Source organism: Giraffa tippelskirchi, chromosome 5, assembly GCF_054371585.1.
Source record: "Giraffa tippelskirchi isolate mGirTip1 chromosome 5, T2T-mGirTip1v1.2.pri, whole genome shotgun sequence".
In the NCBI taxonomy this organism is placed as follows: domain Eukaryota; kingdom Metazoa; phylum Chordata; class Mammalia; order Artiodactyla; family Giraffidae; genus Giraffa; species Giraffa tippelskirchi.
The window spans coordinates 35,020,124-35,045,532 of record NC_137279.1 but is presented as its reverse complement, the minus strand read 5'-3'; the positions used below and the strand labels follow the sequence as shown (position 1 = coordinate 35,045,532).

The following is a 25,409-nucleotide window of genomic DNA, read 5'->3' as shown; positions in this document are numbered from 1 at the left end:
AGCTCTGGGTGGGGAGGGAGTCCGGCAGACCTGCGGCCTGCAGGACGGATCATGCAGGGTACCACAAGTGTGGTGTGAGCAGACCGGCGGGGACTTGGAGAGCGTGCCGCAGAGCTGTCGGGCAGCCTAGGGGCGCGCGCGCCGGGGCCAGGGTGGGGCTCGTGGGACTGTCCAGTGGCCGACGCCGGTCCGCAGTCGGGACTTGGGGGCCATCGGGCGGGGCTTGAGGACGAAGAGGTGTGGTGTCAGGGCGAGGGCGGGGGCGGGGGCGGGGGCGAGGGCGGGGGCGGGGGCGGGGGCGGGGGCGGGGGCGGGGGCGGGGGCGGGGGCGGGGGCGGGGGCGGGGCGCACCCGCTGTCTGGGCGTGGGGGCTACGGGGCGGAGCGTAGAGGGCGCAGGGGCGTGGTGAGGGGGAACGGGCGGGGCCTAGGGACAGGGGCGGGGCGTGGACCGCGGGCCCCGAGGGCTCGGGAGGGGCCGGACGCGGGCGGGGAGGGCTCTGGGAGACTAGCGGCTCGTGGGTCGGTGCCCAGACAGCTGCGGCTGCGGCGGCGGCGGCCACACGCGGAGCCCCGATCCCAACCCTCTCCGCGCCCGGCCATGCTACCTCCCGCGCCGCCCACCGAGCTGGTGCCGTCGGAGCGCGCCGTGGTGCTGCTGTCGTGCGTGCTCTCCGCGCTGGGCTCGGGCCTGCTGATGGCCACGCACGCCCTGTGGCCCGACCTGCGCAGCCAGGCGCGGCGCCTGCTGCTCTTCCTGTCTCTGGCCGACCTGCTCTCGGCCACCTCTTACTTCTACGGGGTCCTGCAGGACTTCAAGGACTCCTCGTGGGACTGCGTGCTGCAGGGCGCCTTCTCCACCTTCGCCAACACCAGCTCCTTCTTCTGGACGGTGGCCATCGCCCTCTACCTGTATCTCAGCATCGTGCGCACGGCGCGCGGGCCCGAGACTGGCCGCCTGCTCTGGGCTTTCCATGTCATCAGGTGGGTGGCAGCGACACCGCTTTCCTTCAGGTTCCCTGATCCCTGCCCGGATCCTGTGTGCTGTCCCTGTGGCCCTCGCCACTCTCAGGGCCACGCGTCTTGGTCGGACCTCTGGCTGGCCACCCAGCCGGCAGTATCTGCTCATGTCCCGGGACAGCCCTGGGCCAGCGGAATGAGGGTCTTGATGAAGAACTAGTTCTGTATATCGCCGCAGGGGGTGTCCCTTTGAGGTGGCCCCAGCTCGAGCCTCCCAGGGAGGTGGGCGCCTCGGCGCAGACCCTGGAGCGTGGGGGACTAGAGCTCACCCTCAGAGCCCGACCCTGGTAACGTGGAAGCACCTGGAGAACTGGTAAGGCCACTCTGGACCTTTGGCCTCCTGTTTCACTACGTTCTGGCCATCTCTACTGCCCGTGGGCATGGGGGCAGGCACCTGAGAGATGAGTTAGGTGCCCTAGGATGGAAAAGTACACGTGGTTCATCTCACTGTCAGGCTGGCCTCCACCCAACCCTCTGCCTCAGCGCTAAAATTTAGGAAGGACAGTCTTGTTTATTTTATCTTTACTCATCTCTAAACCTCAGGCACCAATCTCTTGTTATCTGTGTTCTAGATGATCTTTCTCTGCAGGGTTCAGCAGCTCTGAAATTGAGGTCAGAGGCAGAGGCTGGACTGGAAGACAGCTGCCAGCTGCCTGGAGTCTCTGGGTAGTGAGAACCAAGTCCTTGTCCTGCCCTGGCATGGTAGTGTCTCATCCAGGTAACTCTCACCTGTGAACCAAGGTTGGCCCCTTCCCAATGTAATCTCAGGATTCAAACATCTGGTGAGGTCCTGTGCTGAGCCCAAGGCAGGAATTTTATAGAGCTTCTTTCCTCTTCTCCCTCCTCCAAATAAGAGCACCAAATGCTGACCTAATTATAGGTCCTCTCTGTTAAATACTTGAGTTCTTTCCAAGGGACAGAGGATGGTCAGCACTTTTGTAGAGACAAGTCACCTGGGTGTCACAACAGTGAGGTCACAAGCCTACAAGAGTCACTTGACCTCCAGGTCTCACGGCTGTTGGAGGGAGGCCAGCTGGTCCCTGGGAAGTTAAATGGCCTGCTTCTCAGCTGTTCAAGTCAAAATGTTTGCAGTGACCCATTCAGACAGGGTCAGGTGCTGCAGAGACCCAGAGAGGGGGCGGCCTTTCCTTTCTCCCTGTCCCACTGGATCTCTGCATCCATTTCTGGGACCCTGTTCTTGGGGGTCTGGTTGGGTGTGGGCAGCGTGAACTCACATGTACCTGGGAAGGGGCCCAAGACTTTCTTTGCAAGGTTCTCTTCTCTTTTCCCCCCTCTTTTGAAAAGTACTGAATACAATGTATTTTTTAAGTGATAAAGAGAACCTGTGCAGCTTCTATAGAAAAGACACATTCCCTAAGAACCTTTCTTTTCACTTCTAGGGGTGTTTTCTGTGATGCTTAGGGAAAGCCTCCTAAGAAAGCCTGTGTGTCCTTCTCTGGCTGTAAGGAAGCAGATTGTTCCTCTTGTCTGTTGTATGTGATCCACCTACTTTATATATATATATATGGCTACATTGGGTCTATAGTTGCAGCTCACAGGCTCAATAGTTGTGGTAGTTTAGTTACCTCACCAGGGTTCGAACCCAAGTCTCCTGCATTAGAAGGCAGATTCTTAACTACTGGACCACCAGAGAAGTCTCTATCCACTAGCTTCTTAAAAGAAAAAAGAAATTTTTCCTGTCAAAGGGACTTTGACAGTTTTTTCTCTTCCAGAAGTTAGCACTCTCTTTGCTAGTCTAAAATTTGGTAAAAACCTGTCCAGCAAGTTCATGTATTGACCTGGATCCTCCCAGACGATATAGCTAGGGACTCTTCAGTGTCTTTCTTTGAAGGATTAGTTTATGGCTGCTGAAGGACCTCTTCAGTTCAGTTCAGTTCAGTTGCTCAGTCGTGTCCGACTCTTTGCAACCCCATGGACTGCAGCATGCCAGGCTTCTTTGTCCATCACCAACTCCCGGAGCTTGCTCAAACTCATGTCCATTGAGTTGGTGATGCCATCCAACCATCTCATCCTCTGTCGTCCCTTTCTCCTCCTGCCTTCAATCTTTTCCAGCATCAGTGTCTTTTCCAGTGAGTTAGTTCTGAGCATTAGGTGGCCAAAGTATTGGAATTTCAGCTTCAGCATCAGTCCTTCCAGTGAATATTCAGGACTGATTTCCTTTAGAATTGATGGTTTGATCTCCTTGCTGTCCAAGGGACTCTTAATAGTCTTCTCCAGCACCACAATTCAAAAGCATCAATTCTTTGGTGCTCAGCTTTCTTTATAGTCCAACTCTCCCATCCATACATGACTGCCGGAAAAACCATAGCTTTGACTAGATGGACCTTTGTAGGCACAGTAATGTCTCTGCTTTTAATGTGCTGCCTAGGTTGGTCATAGCTTTTCTTCCAAGGAGCAAGTGTCTTTTAATTTCATGGCTGCAGTCACTATCTGCCGTGATTTTGGAGCCCAAGAAAATAAAGTCTCTCACTGTTTCCATTGTTTCTCCATCTATTTGCCGTGAAGTGATGGGACCAGATGCCATGTCTTCGTTTTTTGAATGTTGAGTTTTAAACCAGCTTTTTCACTCTCCTATTTCACTTTCATCAAGAGGCTCTTCAGTTCCTCTTCGCTTTCTGCCATAAGGGTGGTGTCGTCTGCATATCTGAGGTTGTTGATATTTCTCCCTGCAATCTTGATTCCAGCTTGTGCTTCATCCAGTCTGGCATTTCCTATGATGTACTCTGCATATAAGTTAAATAAGCAGGGTGACAATATACAGCCTTGACGTACTCCTTTCCCAATTTGAAACCAGTCTGTTGTTCCATGTCCGGTTCTAACTATTGCTTCTTGACCTGCATGCAGATTTCTCAGGAGGCAGTAAGCTGGTCTTTCCTAAGGTAAATTCCCATCTCTTAAAGAATTTTGCACTGTTTGTCATGATTCACATAGTCAAAGGCTTTAGTGTAGCCAATGAAGCAGAAGTAGATATTTTTATGGAATTCTCTTGCTTTTTCTATGATCCAACAGATGTTGGCAATTTGATTTCTGGTTCCTTTGTCTTTTCTAAATCCAGCTTGAACATCTGGAAGTTCTTGGTTCACATACTGTTGAAACCTCGCTTGGAGAATTTTGAGCATTACTTTGCTAGTGTGTGAGGTGAGTACAATTGTTCAGTAGTTTGAAGAGTCTTTGGCATTGCCTTTCTTTGGGATTGGAATGAACACTGATCTTTTTCAGTCCTGTTGTCACTGCTGAGTTTTCCAAATTTGCTGGCATATTGAGTGCAGCACTTTAATAGCATCATCTTTTAGGATTTGAAATAGCTCAACAGGAATTCCATTACCTCCACTAGCAAAGACCTCTTGGCAGTGGGAAGTCTCATCTTCAGACTCAGGCTACACAGTGACTCAGTCGTTGACCATTTCAAATGACTGGAAATCAGTCCTCTTCTTCAGACCTTCCAATCTCCAAAAATATTTTAAAATATGAATACACAAAATGTCAATCTCTATTCTCTAAAGAGTTCTTATGAGTTGATTTTTTTTTCAAAGAAAACTGACAAATATCTTCAGAAACGGACAGAGGACATTCTGACAAAGTAGTAAAAGCATGAATACTCAATACAAACAATAACAAAGAAGTACCATTTTCTCTTTCAATTAGAAGGAAAAAAGTAGTAAGGCAGGATATTAATGTGATATGCAGATGAAACTGGTGTTTTCCTAATTATTTTTGGCCATGTAAATTGGAATAATCCATATAGAAAGTATTTGGTTCATACCCCTTGATCCCAGAAATCCTATTATAGGGATCTAGTCTAAGGAGATCAACCAAATGACATGCAAAGCCGGATGTACAAAGGAGTTTGTGTGGCACTGTTAGCCAGTGATAACAATTTGAAACCAACCTTAATGTCCAAAAAATAGGGGATCAGTAAGTTATAGACTATACCCCACCTGGAAGTGTTATGCTGCCATTAAATACTGGCCATGAACTCTACAAGTCATATATATATTTTTAAGTGGCAGGACATGATAAGTGGGAAAAGCCATCTATAGAGCTGAATGCAGCCATACACTGCAGGAGGCTGGAGAGAGTCATGCATGCAGGCAAGTACCCACGAAGTCCCTGCATGCCCCCTGGGGCCCTATCATAATGCCTGACATAGTTTCCTTTACTGAACGACTTAAAAAAAAAAAAAAAAAATCTCATTGGGGAAGGAGGGCAGCTTAGACTTTATCCTCAGAGGTCAGTCTCCTGAGGTCTTGCAAAGTGCTGTCTTGATTCCTTAGCGCCTTGATCCTCTGTAACCCAGGGGACTCACCCAGGGTTGGTCACCCTCCAGCCACAGCTGATGAGACATGCCTGAGCCACAGAGCTGTGAGGGGGAGGCTCCGGGTTAGAACTTCAGGGTCAGTGCCCCTTTAGGATTCTGTCTTGTCTCTTGGCCTTGACAATAATTTTTTAAACTGAGAGGTAATTCGGCAGTCATTTATTTTTAGCTTTCCGGATTTCACCCATTATTAACATGTAATTAAACACGTTAGCCTTATTTATCTTTTCCAATAATTTTTTTCTGGAATCATTTAAGAGTAAGTTGCAGACCTGATGCCCCCAACTCCTAATCCTTCGGGGTGTATTTCCAAAAGGCAAGGACAGTCTCTTGCGTGATCACGTTGTTAGTGTTATTCAGTCGCTAAGTCGTGTCCGACTCTTTGCAACCCCATAGGCTGTAGCCCACCAGGCTCCTCTGTCCATGGAGTTTCCCAGGCAAGAATAACGGAGCGGGTTGCCATTCCCTTCCAACCCAGGGATCAAATCCACATCTCCTGCAGTGGCAGGCAGATTCTTTACCACTGAAACACCTGGGAATAGTACAGGCACCCTATTTTGTAGGATGTCTCTCTCACCCAGGTTGCCTGATGCTTCCTTGTGAGTGGATTTGTTGCAGAAAAGGGGACCCCCTTTAGGACCCAAGAGTGGATGCTTGTCTGACACCTGGAAATGAATTGTCCGAAGAGGCATACGTGCTGACAAAGCAAGAGACTTTGTTGGGAAGGGGCGTCCACGGGGAGAGCAGTACGTAAAGGAACCCAGGAGGACTGCTCTGGCACGTGGCTCGCAGCCTTGGGTTTTATGATGACGGAATTCATTTCCAGGTAGTCTCTGGTCAATCACTGTGACTCAAGGCCCTTCCTGGTGGTGTGAGTATTGCTCGGCTAAGATGAATTCCAGTGAGGAGGATTCTGGGAGGACGTATGGACTGGAGTCTCCTGTCTCCTTGTGACCTTTCCCAAATTCTTCTGGTTGGTGGCAGCTTGTTAGTTCTGTGTCCCTTACCAGAATCGCCTGGTGAAAAATAACTCATGCAGATGGTTACTGGGGTGGGCAGTTTCAGTCAGTGTGTCCCCTAACAGATTCAGAATCGGCACTTTGGGCTGAAATCTCACAGAAACCGGTTCTCGCTTGCTACCTGGGGGTGGCTGGCGACTGTGATTTGTACGTTTCCTGGTGATGTTCACTTTGATCACTTGGTCGAGGTATAATCTACCAGTCTCCATTGCAGTTACTGTTTTTCCTTTTGTAATTAATAAGGATATTGTCTAGATAAACCTCCTGGAAGTCTCAAGTTCTCACTCAAGGGTTTCATATCCATTGACTCTTGTAGTGTTCCAAGGTGAATCTTCTGGTTGTTGCTTCATTTTTAAGTGAAGTGAAAGTGAAAGTTGTTCAGTCGTGTCCAACTCTTTGCGACCCCGTGGACTATACAGTCAATGGAATTCTCTAGGCCAGGATACTGGAGTGGGTAACCTATCCCTTCTCCAGTGGATCTTCCCGACCCAGGAATCGAACTGGGGTCTCCTGCATTGCAGGTGGATTCTTTACCAACTGAACTATCAGAGAAGCCAAGGTGTGAGAATATTCCACGTTCAAGGGCAAGTCCTGTATCAAGTCCCTTTGTACTGTGTCTTAGCAGTGGAGGCAGCGACACCACATGATTGATCGATTGATTGAAACATAGTTGACTTACAATGTTGTGTTATTTTCAGGTGTATAACACAGATTCAGTTATATATTTATATTCTTTTCTAGATTCATTTTCCTTATAAGTTATCAGAAAATACTGAGCAGAGTTTCCTGTACTATGCAGTAGGTCCTTGTTGTTTATCTATTTTATATATAATTGTGTGTATATGTTAATCCCAAACACGTAGAATCCTAAATTATCCACCCCATCTTTCCCTTTTGGTGACCATAAGTTTGTTTGTGCTTATGTTGTACATGCATGTGGTTAAGTATCTGTGACCATCTGTTTGCAGTTCTCACCTATGAAAGTGCTGGGCAGCTCAGTGGCCATGGGTGGGGTCATTTCCCTTTTGATAAGATAAGCCTGAAACCATCTCTGTCACCCTGCAAAAAGCAACCTGCCTTTCAAAACAGCCCCTCTTCCCCCCCAAGGTGGTGGGATCCTTCTGAACCAGGCTGGCAGGGTCCTTAACTGTCCCCAACATGCATGCCTCAGGGCCACTGCTGTGCCAGGCATCTGCTGGTGTATCCTGTGATTGCGGGGGGAGGTTGGGCCAGGGGTGTCACATCTCGCCACGGGCCCAGGCCAAGCTGGCTGCCTTCAGCAGCCTTAGGATTTCTTTGGGCTCCACTGAAGTAGGGATAGATGTGGGCATGACCCCTGGCCACATGCCCACCCACCCTCTGGCAGTGGCTGAGTGTTCTGGAGGAAGAGAGAAATCTAGGGCACCCCATGGTCACTATAAAACCCCCTGCTGTGGGGAGGGGGAAGTTCCTGTGCAGAGAAAAGGGGAACCGTGGGCCCTGAAGGGGAGCGCCTGTGAGCTCTCTAAGCAGACACCGGCTCACTCGCCGAGGCGCCCAGTGACAAGGCCCCAGGCGGGCTGTGCCTGAATGAGGATGGACGCAACAGCTGTGTGAACAGCACCCCACACCAGGTGGTGCTCCCCAAAATGACAAGAGCTGAACTGACTGTTTTCTGAGAGCCCTGCTACAGTGAGGTCTCTGCACTGCGTTTGCGTGTTTGTGGGGGTACCAGGGGCTGCCCCTCGACCCTGCTGGGGCACAGGCACATGCCGCAGGCCTTACGGGGCCCAGGTGGGCAGGAAAGCATCGCTGCGTGCTACAGAGTGCTCCTCAGCCCCCCAGAACCAGGGCTGCAGAGCTCAGCACTGGCAGGGAATGTTTCGCCTCTGCAGCCAGGGCCGCAGAGCGACCTCATGGTGGCCTGGCCAGTGGCTGACGCCCTGATCTCCCACGTCCTGCCCCTCTGCCCGGCGCTTCACACTAAGAGCCCATTGTCTGGGCAGAAACCTCTAGGCCTCCTCAGGCCTGGATTCCTATCCCCAGGCCCTGCTCCCTGCAGCTGCCTTGCCGGGCCGGCTCTGTCCTGCTCCCAAGAGCTCTCTAAATCGGCACATTGTTGCTTGGTGGTTTTGTCCTCAGAGCATCTCGGGGTCACGTTCACAGTCATGGCTTTCCATATGGCACAGGCACAGGGACCAGGCTCTGCTGTTTGGGGGAGAAGACCCTCCTGTGCCCTTCCCAGCAGGGGCCACCCATGTAGCAGAGATCTGTAGGAAGGGTGACGTCTGCTGAGGGGGCAGTGCAGGAATCCATGGGGGACTGATGAGATCTGGAGCCTGTGGGGTGGAGGGGGAAGGGTCTTCCCATCTCTGAGTCACTCCAGGTGTTCCCCACCCTGACTGGTGGGACAGATTTCAGAAGATCCCCAACTGGGCAGACTGGGAACTCTGAGGGAAACCCAGAGCACTGCTCTTATGGGCACCGGCTGCCTCTCGTGGCACTCTAACAAATGCTGGGAATCCAGGTGTGGGATGTAGCCTGCTCACTGCCCAGCTGATCCTGCATTGGTTCAGCTTCTCAATGGGCAACTGAAGAACAAAGTGAATGCCGAGTTCCACAAGCCAAGCTCATGTCCAGTCTGCAGGACTTTTATCAGTTTATACCTCCCCTAAGCTTACTGAGGGTCTCCAGCTCTGCTGGTCTGGGTGTGATGAGAGGGGAGGTCCCCAGGGCTGGGCTGTGGTCTCTCTGCTAGAGTTGGTAAGAGAGCCTCTGCCTTATTCTGCCCCAGCTGCCCTAACAAAGCCCACAGACTGGGTGGGGCATTTAAACAACAGACATCCTTCCCTCCGGATCCCAGAGGCTGGAAGTCTGAGATCCAGGTGTGGGCAGGGCCTCCTCTCTTGGCTTGCAGAGAGCTGTCTGCATCCTGTGTCCTCAGATGGTCGTCCCTCAGTGAGTGTTGCATCCAGATCTCTTCTTACAAGGCCATTCTTTGTTGTTCAGTCTCTTAGTCATGTCTGACTCTTTGCAAACCCAGGGACTGCAGCACATCAGGCTTCCCTGTCCATTACCATCTCCCGGAGCTTGCTCAAGCTCATGTCCATTGAGTCGGGGATGCCATCCAACCATCTCATCCTCTGATGCCCCCATCTCCTCCTGCTCTCAATCTTGCCCAGCATCAGGGTCTTTTCCAGTGAGAGGGCTCTTCACATCAGGTGGCCAAAGTTTTGGCGCTTCAGCATCAGTCCTTCCAAAGATATTCAGGGTTGATTTCCTTTAGGATTGACTGGTTTGATCTCCTTGCAGTCCAAGGGACTCCTGAGTCTTCTTGCATGGACACCTGCCCTATTGGATTAGGACCCACCCCATGACCTCATTTTGACCTCATCACCTCTTTGAAGACTTTATCCCCAGATACAATCCCATCCCAAGGTTCTAGGGGTTAGGACTTCAACACAGGAATTTGGGGAAGATGGGGAGACATAGTCACCCCGTAACTGCCTCTGCAGGGGAAGCCAGCTGGGAGTCTGGCCTCGGTTTCCAGGCAAACACAGGTGAGAACTGGGGCTGGACACCTCTGGGAGAAGCTCTTGGTGCCCTTCCAAGTAGGGGATTCTGTTCACAGAGTGGGCTTCTGTTGTTGTTCAGTTGCTCAGTCCTATCTTTGTGACCCCATAGACTGCAGCACGCCAGGTTTCCCTGTCCTTCACCATCTCCTGGAGTTTGCTCAAACTCATATCCATTGAGTCAGTGATGCCATCCAACCATCTCCTCCTCTGCTGCCCCTTTTCTTTTTGTGGTCTTCAGGCGCCTTCCATCTAAGTGACCCCAGCCCTGCTTCTCCTCAGCCTGTATCACACGTTTGGAGAGAAGGGGTCACCTGCGCTAACCATGTCCCTCCTCAGACCTTTTCACAGCATCCCTTGCACGTGGTCACATGACTTCCTTCTCTTGGTGGGAGTGGGCAGGGGAGAAAGCTGCCGCTTCAGCCCCCTGCTTTGGAACTCGAGCAGCACGCCTGCCTTTTCTTTCCTCTGGCAGCCTGATGACTATTGCACTCACAGGACCTCCTCAAAAGTCTTTCCACACTCAAGACCCAGTACCTCCCACATGCCCACTCTGGTGCCAGCTTCACAGGCTCAGGTGTAGAATGTGGGTCCCAGGTGTCCACATGGAGGCAGGACAGTTTGCTGGCCGCTCTCCATCACCCACATCTGGGCATCAGGGAGACCTCTCCGACCACGCAACCTTCTGGGTCACAGTCAACTGCAACCCTTGGTCTGTTTTATGTGTGCTGTTGCTAAGCCATATCTTACTTTTTCTGATTTTGTTTATTTTTTGATTGATGGTGTTTTTTTACAGGGATTAAAAAAAGCCTGTTACGTGGTATTGGGTAGGCCAAAAACTTCATTCACGTTTTTCTGTACCATCTTACAGAAAAACCCAACTGGACTTTTTTGGCCAGCCCTATACTTGCCAGAAATTAGCAGTAGACATTTCTGGAAAGTGGCAGTTAGGTCACACATGTCTTTTCAGAGTCCCTTCCAGGGTCGCATACCACCAATAGCTCAGGGTGATCGCTTGGCCCGAGAGCAGCTTGGCTTATCTGAGGTTGCCAGCCTTTCACCTCGCTCTGTAGGTGGGAACCTGGGGCAGTTTCAGCCCCCCATCCTTTTCACCCCTTGTCTAGTGGTGACCTGGAGCCAGTTTGTGGGACCTAACTGTTAAATTTCAGGGTATTTTTTGGGCTGGTTGTTAGTTAGAACTATCATTAAAAATTAAATTATTTAAACATACAATTAAATAAATTATATTAAAAACAAGAGTACTACTTAGAACCCCTTTGGTCCTAATTATAGTTTTGTTGATTTGTAAAGCAGATGTCAGCAAACTTTTCCTGTAAAGGACCGGATAGTGATTATTTTCAGCTCTGCAGGCCATGTGACCTCCCATGCAATTGCTCAGCTCAGCTCTGGTAACCTGCAAACAGCCATAGGTGACATGTAACCAGTGAGTGTGGCTGTGTGCCAATAAAACTTTATTTTAAAGAACAGACAACAAATTGGGAGATTGGGACTGACATATATACCACCATATATAAATATATATATTTATATATATATATTAGTCGCTAAGTCGTGTCTCACTCTTGCAACCCCATGGCCTGTAGCCCACCAGGCTCCTCTGTCCATGGGATTTCCCAGGCAAGAATATTGGAGTGGGTTGCCACTTCCTCCTCCAGGGGATCTTCCTGACCCAGGGATCGGACCCAGGTCTCCTGCACTGCAAGCAGATTCTTTACCGACCGAGCCACCAGGGAGGAGATTGCTAATAAGGACCTACTGTATAGCACAGGGAACTCTACTCAATGCTCTGTAATGACCTACATGGGAAAAGAATCTAAAAAAAGAGTGGAAAATACTGTATAGTAACACATATATGGAATCTAGAAAGATGGTACTGATGAACCTGTCTACAGGGCAGCAGTGGAGATGCAGAAATAAACAGACTTGTGGACACAGTGGGGGAGACAGAAGGTGGATGATTTGAGATAGTAGCACTGAAACATACACATTACCATATGTAAAGTAGGTAACAGTGGGAATTTGCTGTATGACGTAGGGAACACAAAGCCAGTGCTCTGTGACCACCTAGAAGGGTAGGATGGGGAGAGAAGCAGGGGGGAGGTTTCGGAGAAAGGGACATATTTATACCCATGGCTGATTCATGTTGATATATGGCAGAAACCATCACAATATTGTAAATTATTTACCCTCCAATTAAAAGACTATAAAATAAGAATAAAAACAGTGGATATATATATATGTATAACTGATTCACTTTGCTGTACAGCAGGAACGAACACATTTTAAATCAACTATACTCCAATTTAAAAGAAATAAAATGGAAAAATAAATAAAAGACAGACTTTGGGCTGGATTTGGCCTGAGTGCCCTAGTATGTTGGACCCCCTGATCTAAAGTTAAGACAGTGATTAGGAAATGTGAGTGTGTGCATGTGTGCTTCAGTCACGTCTGACTCTTTAAGACCCTACGGACTGTAGCCCTCCAGGCTCCTCTGTCCTCAGGATTCTCCAGGCAAGGATATTGGAGTAGGTTGCCACGCCCTCTTCCTGGGGATCTTCCCGACCCAGGGATAAAACCCATATCCTTATGTCTCCAGCAATGATAGGTGGATTCTTTACCACTAGTGCCACCTGGGAAGCCCAGGAAATGTTAGTAGTAAAGATAAAATGTAAAAGTGTTTCTTGTCTCTGAAGCTAAGCCCAGGTAGCAGCCACATCAGGGCAAGTGGGAAGCTGGATATTCAGGGAGAAGTGATGAGAATGGGCCAGGTCCCAGAGCAGGAAAAAAGAAGAAATATCTTCTGGTGTTGGAATGAGAGGTTGCTCATGTTAAATGTCATATCAACTTCATATCAAGCCAGTAAAGTTCCCAGCACTCGTCTGGTGCCCCAGGTCTTCCTCATTTCACTTCCATCTTACTCGTTAAGGAAAATGAAAATAGCACCCACCTTCACGTCATGGAACTACTCTCATTGGCTAACTGCAACCACAGGTTGGCTGCGGATACCAGAGTTTGGAAAAAGTCAACAAGAGCATCCTGTGAGAATCAATTGGCTGTATGGAGTGTACAATGAGGAGTATTGTATATTTTATTATTATTTACAGATTGTGTGCCTCGCCTCACATCGTTTAAAAAAAAATAGTGAAGTCTGGTTGCTTGACTGCAAGAAATAAAGAACTTACAGTGGTCCATTTTCAAGAATAGCTAGTTTTGAGTGACAGCTTGCTGATGTAATAGTTACAAAACTAGAAAGTCCAGGCAGACAGAGGGAGGGTGGGATGCCTAGGATTTTCATGCTGGCTCATTCTGTTGGTGAATTCAAAAGATAAGAACGGAAATAGGTGCGCAGGAAAGGAGGAAACAAGATGTCAGTGAGGGGCCAGCCCATAAAGAGAGAGGAAGTAAACCTAGGCGACATCCAGGAAGATTGTTCACCCCCCAGTATTGAGCCAGTGAGGATCTAGAGGAGGGACATGCATGCTAGGGATAACTTGAGGATAACTTGATCCATGTAGCGACTCTGGGTGAGCCTGCCCACCAGACACCCAATCTTGCAAGACCATCATTAAAGCCTCGCTTCCTTGTGTCTCCAAGACCATTCGTTTGAGTTTGGGCTGGTGAGCCTGTTTCTCACATTACGATCGATGTGTTATTTTCTGCTGTACAGCAACGTGAATCAGCTCTAAGTATACATATATCCCCTCTTTTTTGGATTTTCTTCCCATAGGTCATCCCAGAGCACTGAGTAGAATTCCCTGAGCTATACAGTAGGTTCTCATTAGTTATTATCTATTTTATGTGTTGTTGTTTAGTCGCTAAGTCCTATCTGACTCTTTTGCAACCCCATGGACTGTATGTAGCCTGGCAGGCTCCTCTGTCCATGGGATTTCCCAGGCAAGAATACTGGAGCAGGTTGCCATTTTTCTCCAGGGGTTTGACCCAGGGATCAAACCCTTGTCTCTGGTGTCTCTTGCATTGGTCGGTGGATTCTTTACCGACTGGGCCACCTGGGAAGCCCATCTATTTTATACATAGTATGAATCGTGTATATATGTCAATCCCAATCTCTCAATTCATTCCACTCTCCCTTGCCCCCCTTGGTTTCCATACATTTTACTTTATATTGTAAAACTCTTAATCAGTTTATGTGTGTGTGTGTGTGTGTGTGTGTGTATGCAGACGTTTTTCTAATGTTAAAACATCACCAACGCGCCAGTGTCTTTACCTATAAATTACACATCTGGTAGAGCCTGCTTGGTGGGGTTATTAGATCATCCCACCCACTATGTTCCCACACCCCCTGAGGTTACTCCTCTTCCCACCTCCACTCAGGTACCTCCCAGGCAGCTTCTGGCTCCAGTAAAGCTGCTGTCTGTGCTCAAGTTCAAACAGCGACTCTGATTGATCAACCCACAGTCTCAGCCCTTTCAAAACCTTTTGTCTATTTGGTCTTCCCTCTGGCTGTTTTCCAGCACAGACTCAGCTCCAGGCACACTCCAGTCACACAGAGGAGAGATATCGTGTTGTAGCTTTTGTCCGTCAGACCCAAAGTTGTAAAACCTGGAAATGTCACCCTGTGGTCCCCAGGTTTCCTTTGGGGGCCCTGGGGATGCTGAGGAGGGAAGGAAGCAGCTTCCTCCTGCCAAGCCTGTGCTCTGCCTTCCCCCGAGGATGGGAATCCCCAGCTCCCGTCCTGCCGGGTAATGGTATCTGCTCACTGCTCTCCCACCTCTAACTTCAGGATTTCTGGTTCAGCCCTTTAACAGGGGTCCCCAACCTCTGGGATCTAATGCCTGATGATCTGAAGCGGAGCTGCTGTAACCATAATAGAAATAAAGTGCACAATGCATGTAATGTGTTTTGTTGTTCAGTCGCTAAGTTGTGTCTTGACTCTTTGCAACCCCATGAACTGCAGCACTCCAGGCTTCTCTGTCTTTCACTATCTTCTGGAGCTTGCTCAAACTCATGTCCGCTGAGTCGATGTTGCCATCCCACCATCTCATCCTCTGTCGTCCCCTTCTCTACCTGCCTTCAATCTTTCCCAGCATCAGGGCCTTTTCCAATGAGTCAGTTCTTCACATCAGGTGGCCAAAGTATTGGAGCTTCAGCTTCAGCATCAGTCCTTCCAATGAATATTCAGGGTTGATTTCCTGTGGGATTGACTGGTTTGATCTCCGTGCTGTCCAAGGGACACTCAACAGTCTTCCAACACCACATCCCAAAACCATCTCCCCTACCCCTCAGTCTGTGGAAAAATTGTCTTCGATGAAACCAGTGCCTGGGGCCAAAAAGGTTGGAGACTACTGCCTTAAAAGCCTTTCACCTCCTTTCAGTAATGTCCTTGCAGTGAACATTTAAGGAGTAAATTGGGAAAGGCTGTCTTGGCCACTGGGCTCATACTTCATTCATTCAGTAGGTCCTAGTTTTGCCCTGCCACATGCCAGGCACTGGTGTGGATGCTGAGATGGAGCAGTGAGCCCACATGGCCATCGCCTTCTGGAGCTCATAGTGGACACATGTTGTCCTTTACTAGGATGGTGTGAGGTTGTTTTTTAAAATTGGAGGATAACTGCTTTACAATGTTGTGTTGGTTTCTGCCATACAACAGTGTTCGTTGCAGCACTATTTACAATGGCTTGAGTTTTAAAATGGGAACCTTTTATTAAGACAAAATAGTTTGACAATAATATATATTAACTCAATAGATCAATAATTCTTCACAGGACAAGCATTTGGCTTCCCTGGTGGTCCAGTGATTAAGAATCCTCCTGCCAATGCAGGAGACACGGGTTTGATCCCTGGTCCAGGAAGATCCCACATGCCACAGAACAACTAAGCCCATGCGCCACAACTACTGAGTCTGCACTCTAGAGTCTGCACGCTGGAGCCCTTCTCCACAACAACAGAAGCCACTGCAATGAGAAGCCTTTGCACCATGACTAGAGTAGCCCCCGCTAATCACAACTGAGAAATCCCTCTTGCAGCAACCAAGACCCAGTGCAGCCACAAATAAAGTTTAAAAAAAAATAGCACACTCCATTGTAAGTGTAACATAATAATCCCATAATCCTTTGATTTGGGTAGAGTTTTGGCCCCTCCTGCACCTCTGTGCCTTCAAGGAGGACGTGTCGCTTCTGCCTCTGGACAGCCAGAGCTGCAAGGCTGCGGGGCCTTCCTGCGGAGGTCAGTGGAGGATGGACACCAAGCTTTCCCCAGGCCCAGGGAGCTGACTTTCTCCTTTACATCTCCATCCCCACCCTGCCTCCTCCCCCATCCTGCAGCCTTTGGAGACCCTGATAGAAACACCGCTCTTCTAGCCTCCCTTTGGTAACAGACCAGGTGCAACTGGGATCACATCATTGTTCTATGACTTTCAGAAGGACCCGGCATCCCTTACACAGAGCCCTTGGGGTAGAACCGCTTTCTGCACTAAGTGTTTTCCTAATGACATGGTCCTGGTCACTTACTGCTTGTTCTCTTGGCAGCTGACCTGGGACATAGGCCTGTGTGTCCTCCTGGGTTCACAGGCCTCACGCCTCCCTGGCGCCTGCACCACAGGCCTGGATCCTGGATCCTGGATCCTGGGACCTAGGGATGAGCCTGCCTGACATAAACACGGACACACCCTGCCCCGTGTGCGCACCTCACGCTGATCAGTTTATTCTGGTAATGACTGACTGCAATGCTCTGCTCCAGGCACCGTGATCATCCCCCTTTGTGCCGAAAAACACTGCTGTGTTGCAGCGACGCGGGGCAGGCCCGAGACTTGGACCCAGCCTGTTGCATCGCCATCCAAGCTCTTAACTACCCTGCGGGCCTCCACATTAGCTTGTTTGTGTCCCTCTCACAGACTTGAAAGGTTTTTGGGGGAGATTGGTGTGGGGAAGACCGGGGAGGGGCCTTGGGGCTCGGCCCTAATCTGGGCTGTGTTGCCATTGTGTTAAACTCTAGAAAAGTCCATCCAGCACTGCCTTGAGAGGGGGCCCTGCCCTGGCTCTATGCTTTAGAGGGTCCCCTTGGGCTTCTGTGGTGGCTTAGATGGTAAAGAATCTGCTTGCAATGCAGGAGACTTGGGTTCGATTCCCAGGTTGGGAAGATCCCCTGGAGAAGGGAATGGCTACCCACTCCAGTATTCTGGCCTGGAGAATTCCATGGACAGAGTAGCCTGGCAGGCTACAGTTCATGGGGTCGCAAAGAGTCAGACAAGACTGAGCGACTAACACACTTAGATCTTTGCCAGGGCCCAAGAAGATGTGTCTGCCTAGAGCCTGCCCCCTCTTCTAGTTCCTGCTGCAGCTGCACGGGACCCTGACAGCCCCAAGCCACCAGTGTATGTATGCACTCCCGGACCCAGGCTGGCCACGGGGGCCTGTCTGCTAGTGGAGTGTCTGGATGATATTTGGCCACGTGGGCCGATGTTTGCAGGTTGGTGCCCAGGTCTCCCGATGCAGGAAGGAGCTGGCTGTTCCGGTGCTATGGTGTGTGATTTTAGTCACTCAGTCGTGTCCGACTCTTTGTGACCCCATGGAATGTAGACTACCAGGCTCCTCCGTCCATGGGATTTTCCAAACAAGAGTACTGGAGTGAGTTGCCATTTCCTTCTCCAGAGGATCTTCCCAACACAGGATCGAACCCGGGTCTCCCACATTGTAGGCAGACTTTACCGTCTGAGCCACCGGGGAAGTGAGAGTGCTATAGCATCCTAGTCTCGGAGGAGCCTGGCAATTCTGAATTAGAACCCAGCCTCTGAGCGCTTGGGAGGCTGTGTGTGTCCAGGTGGGAGGCCAGGACATCCCCTGTGTCCCCTTTCCTGGGCTTGGGCAGAACAGGGCTGTGTTGGGGGCTTTGAGGACTCCCACCCCCCTGTTCTCCAGGGACCCTGTCTGCTGCGGGCTTGGGAGAGCACTGGCCTTGTCTACACAGCATCCCAGTCGCTTTGCCCTTGCTGGCTTTGCTGGGAGCTGGGTCTGACCTCACCGCGTCCTATTTGCTCCTTACTCCTCAGCTGGGGGGTTCCGCTGGCCATCACCGTGGCGGCTGTGGCTCTGAAGAAGATCGGCTACGACGCCTCCGACGTGTCGGTGGGCTGGTGCTGGATCAACCTGGAGGCGGAAGACCGGGTGCTGTGGATGCTGCTGACCGGGAAGCTGTGGGAGCTGCTGGCCTACGTCACTCTGCCCGTGCTCTACCTCCTCATCCGGAAGCACATCCGCCGGGCGGTAGGTGCCCCCGGGGGGCCCGCCCAGAGCTCTGTGTGTCCAGTGTGTCCCCGCGTCGGGGTCGGCCATCTCAGGGGAAGGACGAGTGACCGGCGAGAGTGAGGGAGGGCTTGCTCTGCATCACTCACCGTGACGCATGCCAAATTTTATAAGCACCGTGAGTTGTCTGGCTTGCTAATTACACACAGACCCGTCGGGGCGGGTCCTTTTATTCCTTCGTTTGTGGATGAGGAAACAAGGCTCACCAAGGTTAAGGGGTTCCCCAGACTCCCAGTGAGTGTCTGGAATTAAGGAGGCTATGAGCTCAGCCTGCGGTCTGGGCCACAGCTCTCTACTGCCCCCTCCTGGACAGACCCATGCAGTTGTTTAACCTTGAAAGGAACCTGGATGAAAGATGCTTGCGTGCAGATGAGCACTAGCCAAATAAGAATTGAGCTGGCAGGGCCCCACCCCACCCCCGAGGGAGGGCAGGGGAGGCCACAGACTTCCATAATCAGTGATACAAATAATTCACTTCTTATTCTTTGTGATTAAAATATCCTAAGTGGTAGATTTTTCGGGCTCTCAGGAATTCAATAGACTGGGCTGATCAGAAGTCTGCTAGACTTCTGGCCAGAAATTCTCGGAAAGAATGCTTTCCCTCTGATAATCTGACCGAATTGTTCCTGGTGCTGGACTACCAGTTCGTTTCTGCAGATGTAAAGTACAGGCTTTCTCCTAGCCACGTACAAGTCGTTGTTGTGATTGTTTAGTCACTAAGTCGTGTCTGACTCTTTTGCAACCTCATGGACTGTAGCCCGCCAGGCTCCTCTGTCCATGGGATTTCCCAGGCGAGAATCCTGGAGTAGGTTGCCATTCCCTTCTCCAGGGGATCTTCCCAACCCAGGGATCGAAACCACATCTGCTTTGGCAGATGTATTCTTTACTGCTGACCCACCAGGGAAGCCAGCCATGTGCAAACTGCTACCCCAGAAATACTCAGATTAGCCCATCCATTGATCTGCTCAAGCATTCATTCAGTGTATTTTTATTGAGCATCTACTATACATGAAAGTTCTGTGTGGCAATAGGAGTTTCTAATGAGAATTCAAACATGGTTCCTGCACTCCTAGGAGGAGGCAGAGGTGTAATTCTGATGGAAGATAAAATATGGCACATGGCTGGAGCGGTAACAGAGTGAAAGCTCGGGGGATAGACTTCCTAGCTCATCCTGCTGATGTGGTGCCTGTCTTTCTGTTTTGCTCTGCGTTTTCAAGGCTGAAATTGTAGGAGAGAATGTCCCCATCTTTCGAGTGTGCTGCAGGTTCAACAGCCATTTCCAAGTGTGTAAGGTGCTCCTCAAAGGTGTCTGAGACCTCATCCCCACCCTGTACTCCTGTCTGTCTCCTGAAACACACATTTCGGGTTTTCTTTTTACTTGGAATCTACCCGATTCTCACTCCTCCCTGCCGCCCTCTTGTGGCTCAACTTGGAGTCGCTGACAGAGATGCTGGCAGGTGTACCAATGGGTCTGAGATCCTCTGTCTTTGAAGGGCTTTTTAGTTGGTCTTCTGTCTGGGCTGAGGGTGCCCTTCTCACCTTCTCTTTCCTGCTGCCCTACGAGGATTCCAGGGCTCCCAGATAGAAGTTCCCAGGAGCCCCACCGGGCTCTACCCAGGACTCTCCCCCCCCCCCCCCCCCCCCGCTCCCCAGCTGCAGCTCTTGCCTGTGTCTTTCTTTTTTTTTGGCGGTTTGGCCACCTGATGTGAAGAGCTGACTCATTTGAAAAGACCTTAATGTTGGGAAAGATTGAAGGCAGGAGGAGAAGGGGACAACAGAGGGTGAGATGGTTAGATGGCATCACCGACTCAATGGACATGAGTTTGGGTAAACTCTGGGAGTTGGTGATGGACAGGGAGGCCTGGTGTGCTGTGGTTCATGGGGTCACAAAGAGTCAGACATGACTGAGCTGAACTGAACTGATGGGGCATGTATGTGGGAGGGAGCTTGTGCAGAGGCCCGGGGGTGGGGTGTGCCTGGCATGTTTGGAGGATTAGGAGGTCTGTGTGGCTGGAGCAGAATAAACATGAGGAATGTGGCAGGAATGAGGTCAGAGAGAGCTAGAGTTGGGAACTTTGTAAGGAATGTACGAAATGAGGAGTCACCAAGAGCTTGGAGTGGAAGACTGGCTTGATCTGACTTAGGTTTGTTGTTGTTGTAATTTTTACAATGTTGTGTTGGTTTCTGCCCTACAACAGTGTGAACTGGACATAATTGTACATACATCCCCTCCCTCCATAGCCTCCCTCCTTGCCCTCCTGTCCCCCCACCATCCTTCCAGATCATCACAGAGCCCCACACGGGGCTCCCTGTGCTATACAGCAACTTCCCACCAGCCATCCTTATGGGGGCTTCCTTGGAGGCTCAGATGGTAAAGTATCTGCCTGCCATGCAGGAGACCTGGATCCCTGGGTCAGGAATATCCCCTGGAGAAGGGAATGGCTACCCACTCCAGTATTTTTGCCTTGGGAAATCCCATGGACAGAGGAGCCTGGCAGGCTACAGTCCATGGCGTCACAAAGAGTCAGATATGACTGAGTGACTAGCACTTTTATCTGTCTTATGCCTGGTAGTGTATATATGTTGATGCTACTTTCTCCATTTGTCCCACTTTCTCCTTCCCTCACTGTGTCCACAAGTCTGTTCTCTGTATCTTCGTCTCCATGGCTGCCCTGCAAGTAGGTTCATCAGTACCGTTTTTCTAGATTCCGTATATGTGTGTTAATATATGATATTTGTTTTTCTCTTTCTGACTTACTTCAGTCTGTATAACAGGCTCTAGGTTCATCCACCTCACTAGAACTGACTCAGATTTTTTTATGGCTGAGTAATATTCCATTGTGTATATGCGCCACGTCTTCCTTATCCATTCGTCTTTCAGTGGACATCTAGTTTGCTTCCATGTCCTGGCTGTTGCAAATAGTGTTGTAATGAACATTGGTTTTCAAGGAACCATACTGCATTTGTGTTGAGAGTGACATTGCAGTGGGGAGGGGGTTGGGGTGGTCAGGGCGATGGAGGGAGACCAGTGAAGAGGCAGTGGCAACCGTCCAGAGAAGTGGTGGTGGTGTTTGGACCTGGCTGGTGGCAGTGACTGTGGACAGAACTTCCAGGTCTGAGTCTGTTTTGAGGTCAGAGCCTGCGGGGTTTGCCTATGGGGCGGACGTGAGCTGTCGCACAGAGACAGGAACCAAAGACCGCTCCCAAGCTTGGGGCCCAGGCAGCTGGAAGGACAGGGCTCTTGTTAGTTGAGATGGGGAAGCAGGCAGTAGGCTTGGGGCCGAGGTCAGGCATCTGTTTTGAACATGAGAAGCTTCCAACACGCTTTAGACACCCACATGAGGATGTGAAGTGAACAGTGGATGGATAAGACAGGCCAGAGATGGAACCTGGGCTGCCAGCGTCAGGCACTGCACGCCTCACGTCCTCCTGCTCCAGCCAGTCTGTTTCCCCAGGAGGAGGCAGGAGACAGCAGCCCATGGGCAGGGGAGGGAGTGGGGAGGAGGGCCCCCATCTCAGGTCGCTCATCTCACGTCTGCTCTCTGCCTTCCCCGCACAGCATGAGGAGCTCTCGGAGTACCGGCCCATCCTCTCTGAGGCGCACCAGCTCCAGCGCCGCACCTCCGTGGCCGATAAGAAGCTGGTCCTCATCCCGCTCATCTTCATTTGCCTCCGAGTCTGGAGCACCGTACGCTTCGTCCTGACCCTCTGTGGCTCCCCGGCGGTGCGGATGCCAGTGCTGGTGGTTTTGCATGTAGGTCTGCCCTCCCCCACCCAGCCAGCTGCAGGGTCAGTGGGGCAGGCAGACCCCAACACTCCGGCCAGCGTGGGTGGATGGGGGACCCTGCTCCCCTGTCCCTCCTCCATGAGCCTTGAGGAGAAGTTGAAGGTCAGCGTGGCTCCAGGGCAGCCCCGGGGGGTTGAGCTGCTGTCTCATGGCCTAGGAGTAACCCCAGGAAAGTGGACTGACCCTTAGCCCTTCCCAACCCAGAAGACTCAAGAGGCATGCCTTCAAGTTCAGGCCTGTCCGGTGCTCTGTCAGAGGTCCCCGTGGCCAGGGTCCCCACTGATCAGCCCCCAGGGGTGGAGGACAAGGTCCGGGGTCCCCTGCTCCTCCTTGTGTGTGTTGCTCAGACCTGCTCAGCCCTGGCACTCATGCCTCTTCCTTTCTCCCCGCCAGGGCATTGGGAACACCTTCCAGGGAGGTGCCAACTGCATCATGTTTGTCTTCTGCACGCGTGCAGTCAGGACCCGACTCCTCTCTCTCTGCTGCTGCTGCTGCTTCCCTCAGCCTCCCGCCGCCGCGGAGAGCCCGGCCGGCCCTCTCAAGGCTCCTGCGCCCTCCAAGACGGGCGAGTTTCAGAGGCCCAGGTGGACCCCAAACGAATTTCCAAGCACCTGAGCTGCTCCCCTCCTAGTTCCAGGCGTGGATGCGGCCGACCTGGGGCAGGCAGCTCCGAGTCCCTAGCAGGGACGTCAGGTGCCCTGTCAGCCTCCTGCCATTGCAGCTCCTGACCCCTGTGGGGAGCAGTGCAAACTCAGCTTGTCTGCCTCCTCAACCCTCAGGCATGGCCCCCTCACGCCGCATCCTTCTGCACTGGGGAGATTCCATCAGCACGAGGGCTGCACTGAGATTCAGGGAAACCAGTGGTTCGTGAGCACTGCCAGGTCGCCTTGTGGTCCAGGAGTCTGGAGCCCCTGACCACACGACACTGTTTACAGTCAGAGGGACCCACACGGGTGAGAAAGGCACCGAGAGATACATGTACAACCGTGCACCCATCCTCAATAAACTGTCGGGGTGCCAGAGATGGGGCTCCCACTGAGATAACACAGAGCAGATTCCTGGTTTGTCTGGGCGTCGGGATTCCCCTGAGAGCCTGGCTTTTCCTGGATGGCTTTGCTGGTCAATGCAAGGGTCAGTTACCTTGAACCAGGAGGTTCCCTGGTGACCAGCATGGGCACAGCTGCACACAGCTGCTCAGGATGGGCAGTCTCCAGGGGCCTCCTGAATTGGACACACAACCTCCTGTGTCCATGGGCTGCCTGCCTTTGGTGGAGATGGTGTGGCCAGAATCCAGACTCCTGCCTCTATGAGACAATTAACGTTGGGGAAGGATTGGGCTTCCCTGGTGGCTCAGATGATAAAGAATCTGCCTGCAATGCAAGGAGACCCAGGGCTGGAGCCCTGGAAAAGGGAATGGCTACCCACTCCAGTAATTTTTGCCTGGAGATTGCTGATTTATTCACTTCCTAGGTTAATTTTTTATAGGGAAGGCAACTAAAGAGTTAGGGAATCACCCAAATACTGGTTTTTCCCTGAAGGGGAAAGTTAGGGGAATTGTTTGGGGTGGGGGCCGTGACATATGCATCCTGGGGTGATTTGAAAGAAAAAGGATTTAAAAGAAGCATCCGTATCTCTATCATCTATGACTCTTCCACCAACCCTTTCCTCTATAGGTCAGAAAACAGTTTCCCTGTTAAGTCACAGAAGGCACTGGCTAAGAAGGGAGGTGTACTTGTCACTGGGATGGGGGGGTGTGCGGCTTGAGGAGGAGGAGTCGAACTTAACTCAACAGGTGTTGCGCCTCCCTTAGGTGCCTCTCCCGTGGGTCCCACGAGCACTCTGCGTAACTGCAGTGATGTTCTGAACCCGTAAAATGGTTCTGGATTAAAATCAAAGCCACAGCCTACTGCTGATCCCTCTTTTACTCTCAAAAGCAAAATCTGTAACAGGAAGAGACTGAAAGGAAGAGTCCTCTACAGAACTAGGTCGAAAACGCTCTTGTTGGGTTTTCTTTTTAAAAAAGATTTTATGAAAATCAGCAAGGGGTGAACATCCCTTTAGGATTCAGAGAAAGTTCCAGGCTGCTTGGCAGGAGGGCAGTCTGCTTACAGAAATGGCCTATGTCGGGGGAGTCAGGGTTCCCCTAAGAATGTTACAGCACACCTTGGGTGCCCAGATGGTAAAGAGCCTCACATTAGCTTCTAGAATGGAGCAGAAATTCCGGAGGTTGCCGTTGCAAAGGAGAAAATCAGTCACGGCTGAGTTAGAGTGTGGGCCCCCAGGGAGAATGATGCTAGACTACATCTTGTTCCCAAGGGGGCTCCAGAGCCTTGGATCAGATGGTGCAACACTGCTGCCTGCTGGGCGTGGCCTCTAAGGACGAGCCTGAGACCTGGGTTTCCCCAGACCGGATGCAGCTGGGAAACACCTGCAGAGGGAGTCAGGGCACAGAGAGGAGCCTCTCTGGGTCGAGGCCACCCTCATTCCACCTGTGCACACCTCTGCTGTGCGGTCTGCTCTTCTGAAAACCACCCCAAAGATGCACCTATTTCCATTCCCTTCCTCTGCTCCCCACCCCATCTGTGTAGCTGGGTGAAAGTGTTCCTGTGAGTGGTGAACAGGTGTGGGCAGAGCCTGGCAAATAGCAGCATCTCCTCTTTCTCACTCAGGTCAGTCTAGCTGGGCAGCTGGAGTTCAGAGCAGTAGAACGAGTGGAATAAAGCCCTTTTCTGAACTCCAGGAGGGGTTCCTGCCTCGTATCAGAGCAAGACAGAAGAGCGTTCCTCTTACACGTGGTGGGGCTCCTGTGGGTTCTCTCTGTGTGTCCGTGTAGTTAAAGATTATCCACCCTCATCCTCCGGGCACCGCTGTATGACCTCAGCCTGCACAGGGGCTATGGGCTCAGCCCTGAGCCCCTCTCTTCTCAGGCACTTTTTGAACCTTGGTCTTTTTCTCAGGTTTACTAAGCACTTTCTGCCTCTTTGTTCTTCTGAGCTTCTGAATTGTGTCTGTTTTTGTTTTGGTGTGTGTGTGTGTGTGTGTTTGTTTTTTAATAAGGATTATGACTTTAGCCTCGGCTGAGGGTACAGACAGAGCTCTGCATGCATCCATGATGAGAAAAAGAACATTTTTTCAGACTTCCTGTAATGGCATAATGACATTGAGAGAGGTTTTTAGGCATGTGCAAAGTTGTCATGAAAACCCTGACAGGGTCAAGGCCAAAGTGGCTATTTTAAATAAAATATTTTTCTTTTGTGTGTTTGGTAAACTGATTGTCGTTGATGTGGGTGGAGCTGGGCAGGTTGGCTCAGACTGATCTGTGCTGTGGGGGCACGTCCAGCACCTTCCACACCGTTGGGCCCTGGAGACAACGTCTGGGTCCTGTCTGTGGGCAAAAGCAGTCAAGTGGGAGGCCACC

At 51.0% G+C, this 25,409-nt stretch overlaps 1 protein-coding gene across 1 annotated transcript; it reads left to right on the top strand.

The window, feature by feature from the left end:
• The first annotated feature begins 454 nt into the window (after positions 1-454).
• On the top strand, positions 455-25,259 carry GPR157 (G protein-coupled receptor 157). The gene is made up of 4 exons (XM_081490527.1): positions 455-983; positions 17,952-18,165; positions 21,764-21,958; positions 22,385-25,259. Exons 1-4 carry the CDS (start codon positions 601-603, stop codon positions 22,604-22,606), a joined length of 1,014 nt encoding a protein of 337 aa, XP_081346653.1. The 5' UTR covers positions 455-600; the 3' UTR covers positions 22,607-25,259.
• The last annotated feature ends 150 nt before the right edge of the window (positions 25,260-25,409 follow it).

Coding starts and splice junctions, on each gene's coding strand:
- GPR157 (XM_081490527.1), top strand. CDS start 601: ATGCTACCTCCCGCGCCGCCCACCGAGCTGGTGCCGTCGGAGCGCGCC. Junction 984..17,951: donor TGGGCTTTCCATGTCATCAG/GTGGGTGGCAGC, acceptor CTTACTCCTCAG/CTGGGGGGTTCCGCTGGCCA. Junction 21,959..22,384: donor CAGTGCTGGTGGTTTTGCAT/GTAGGTCTGCCC, acceptor TCTCCCCGCCAG/GGCATTGGGAACACCTTCCA.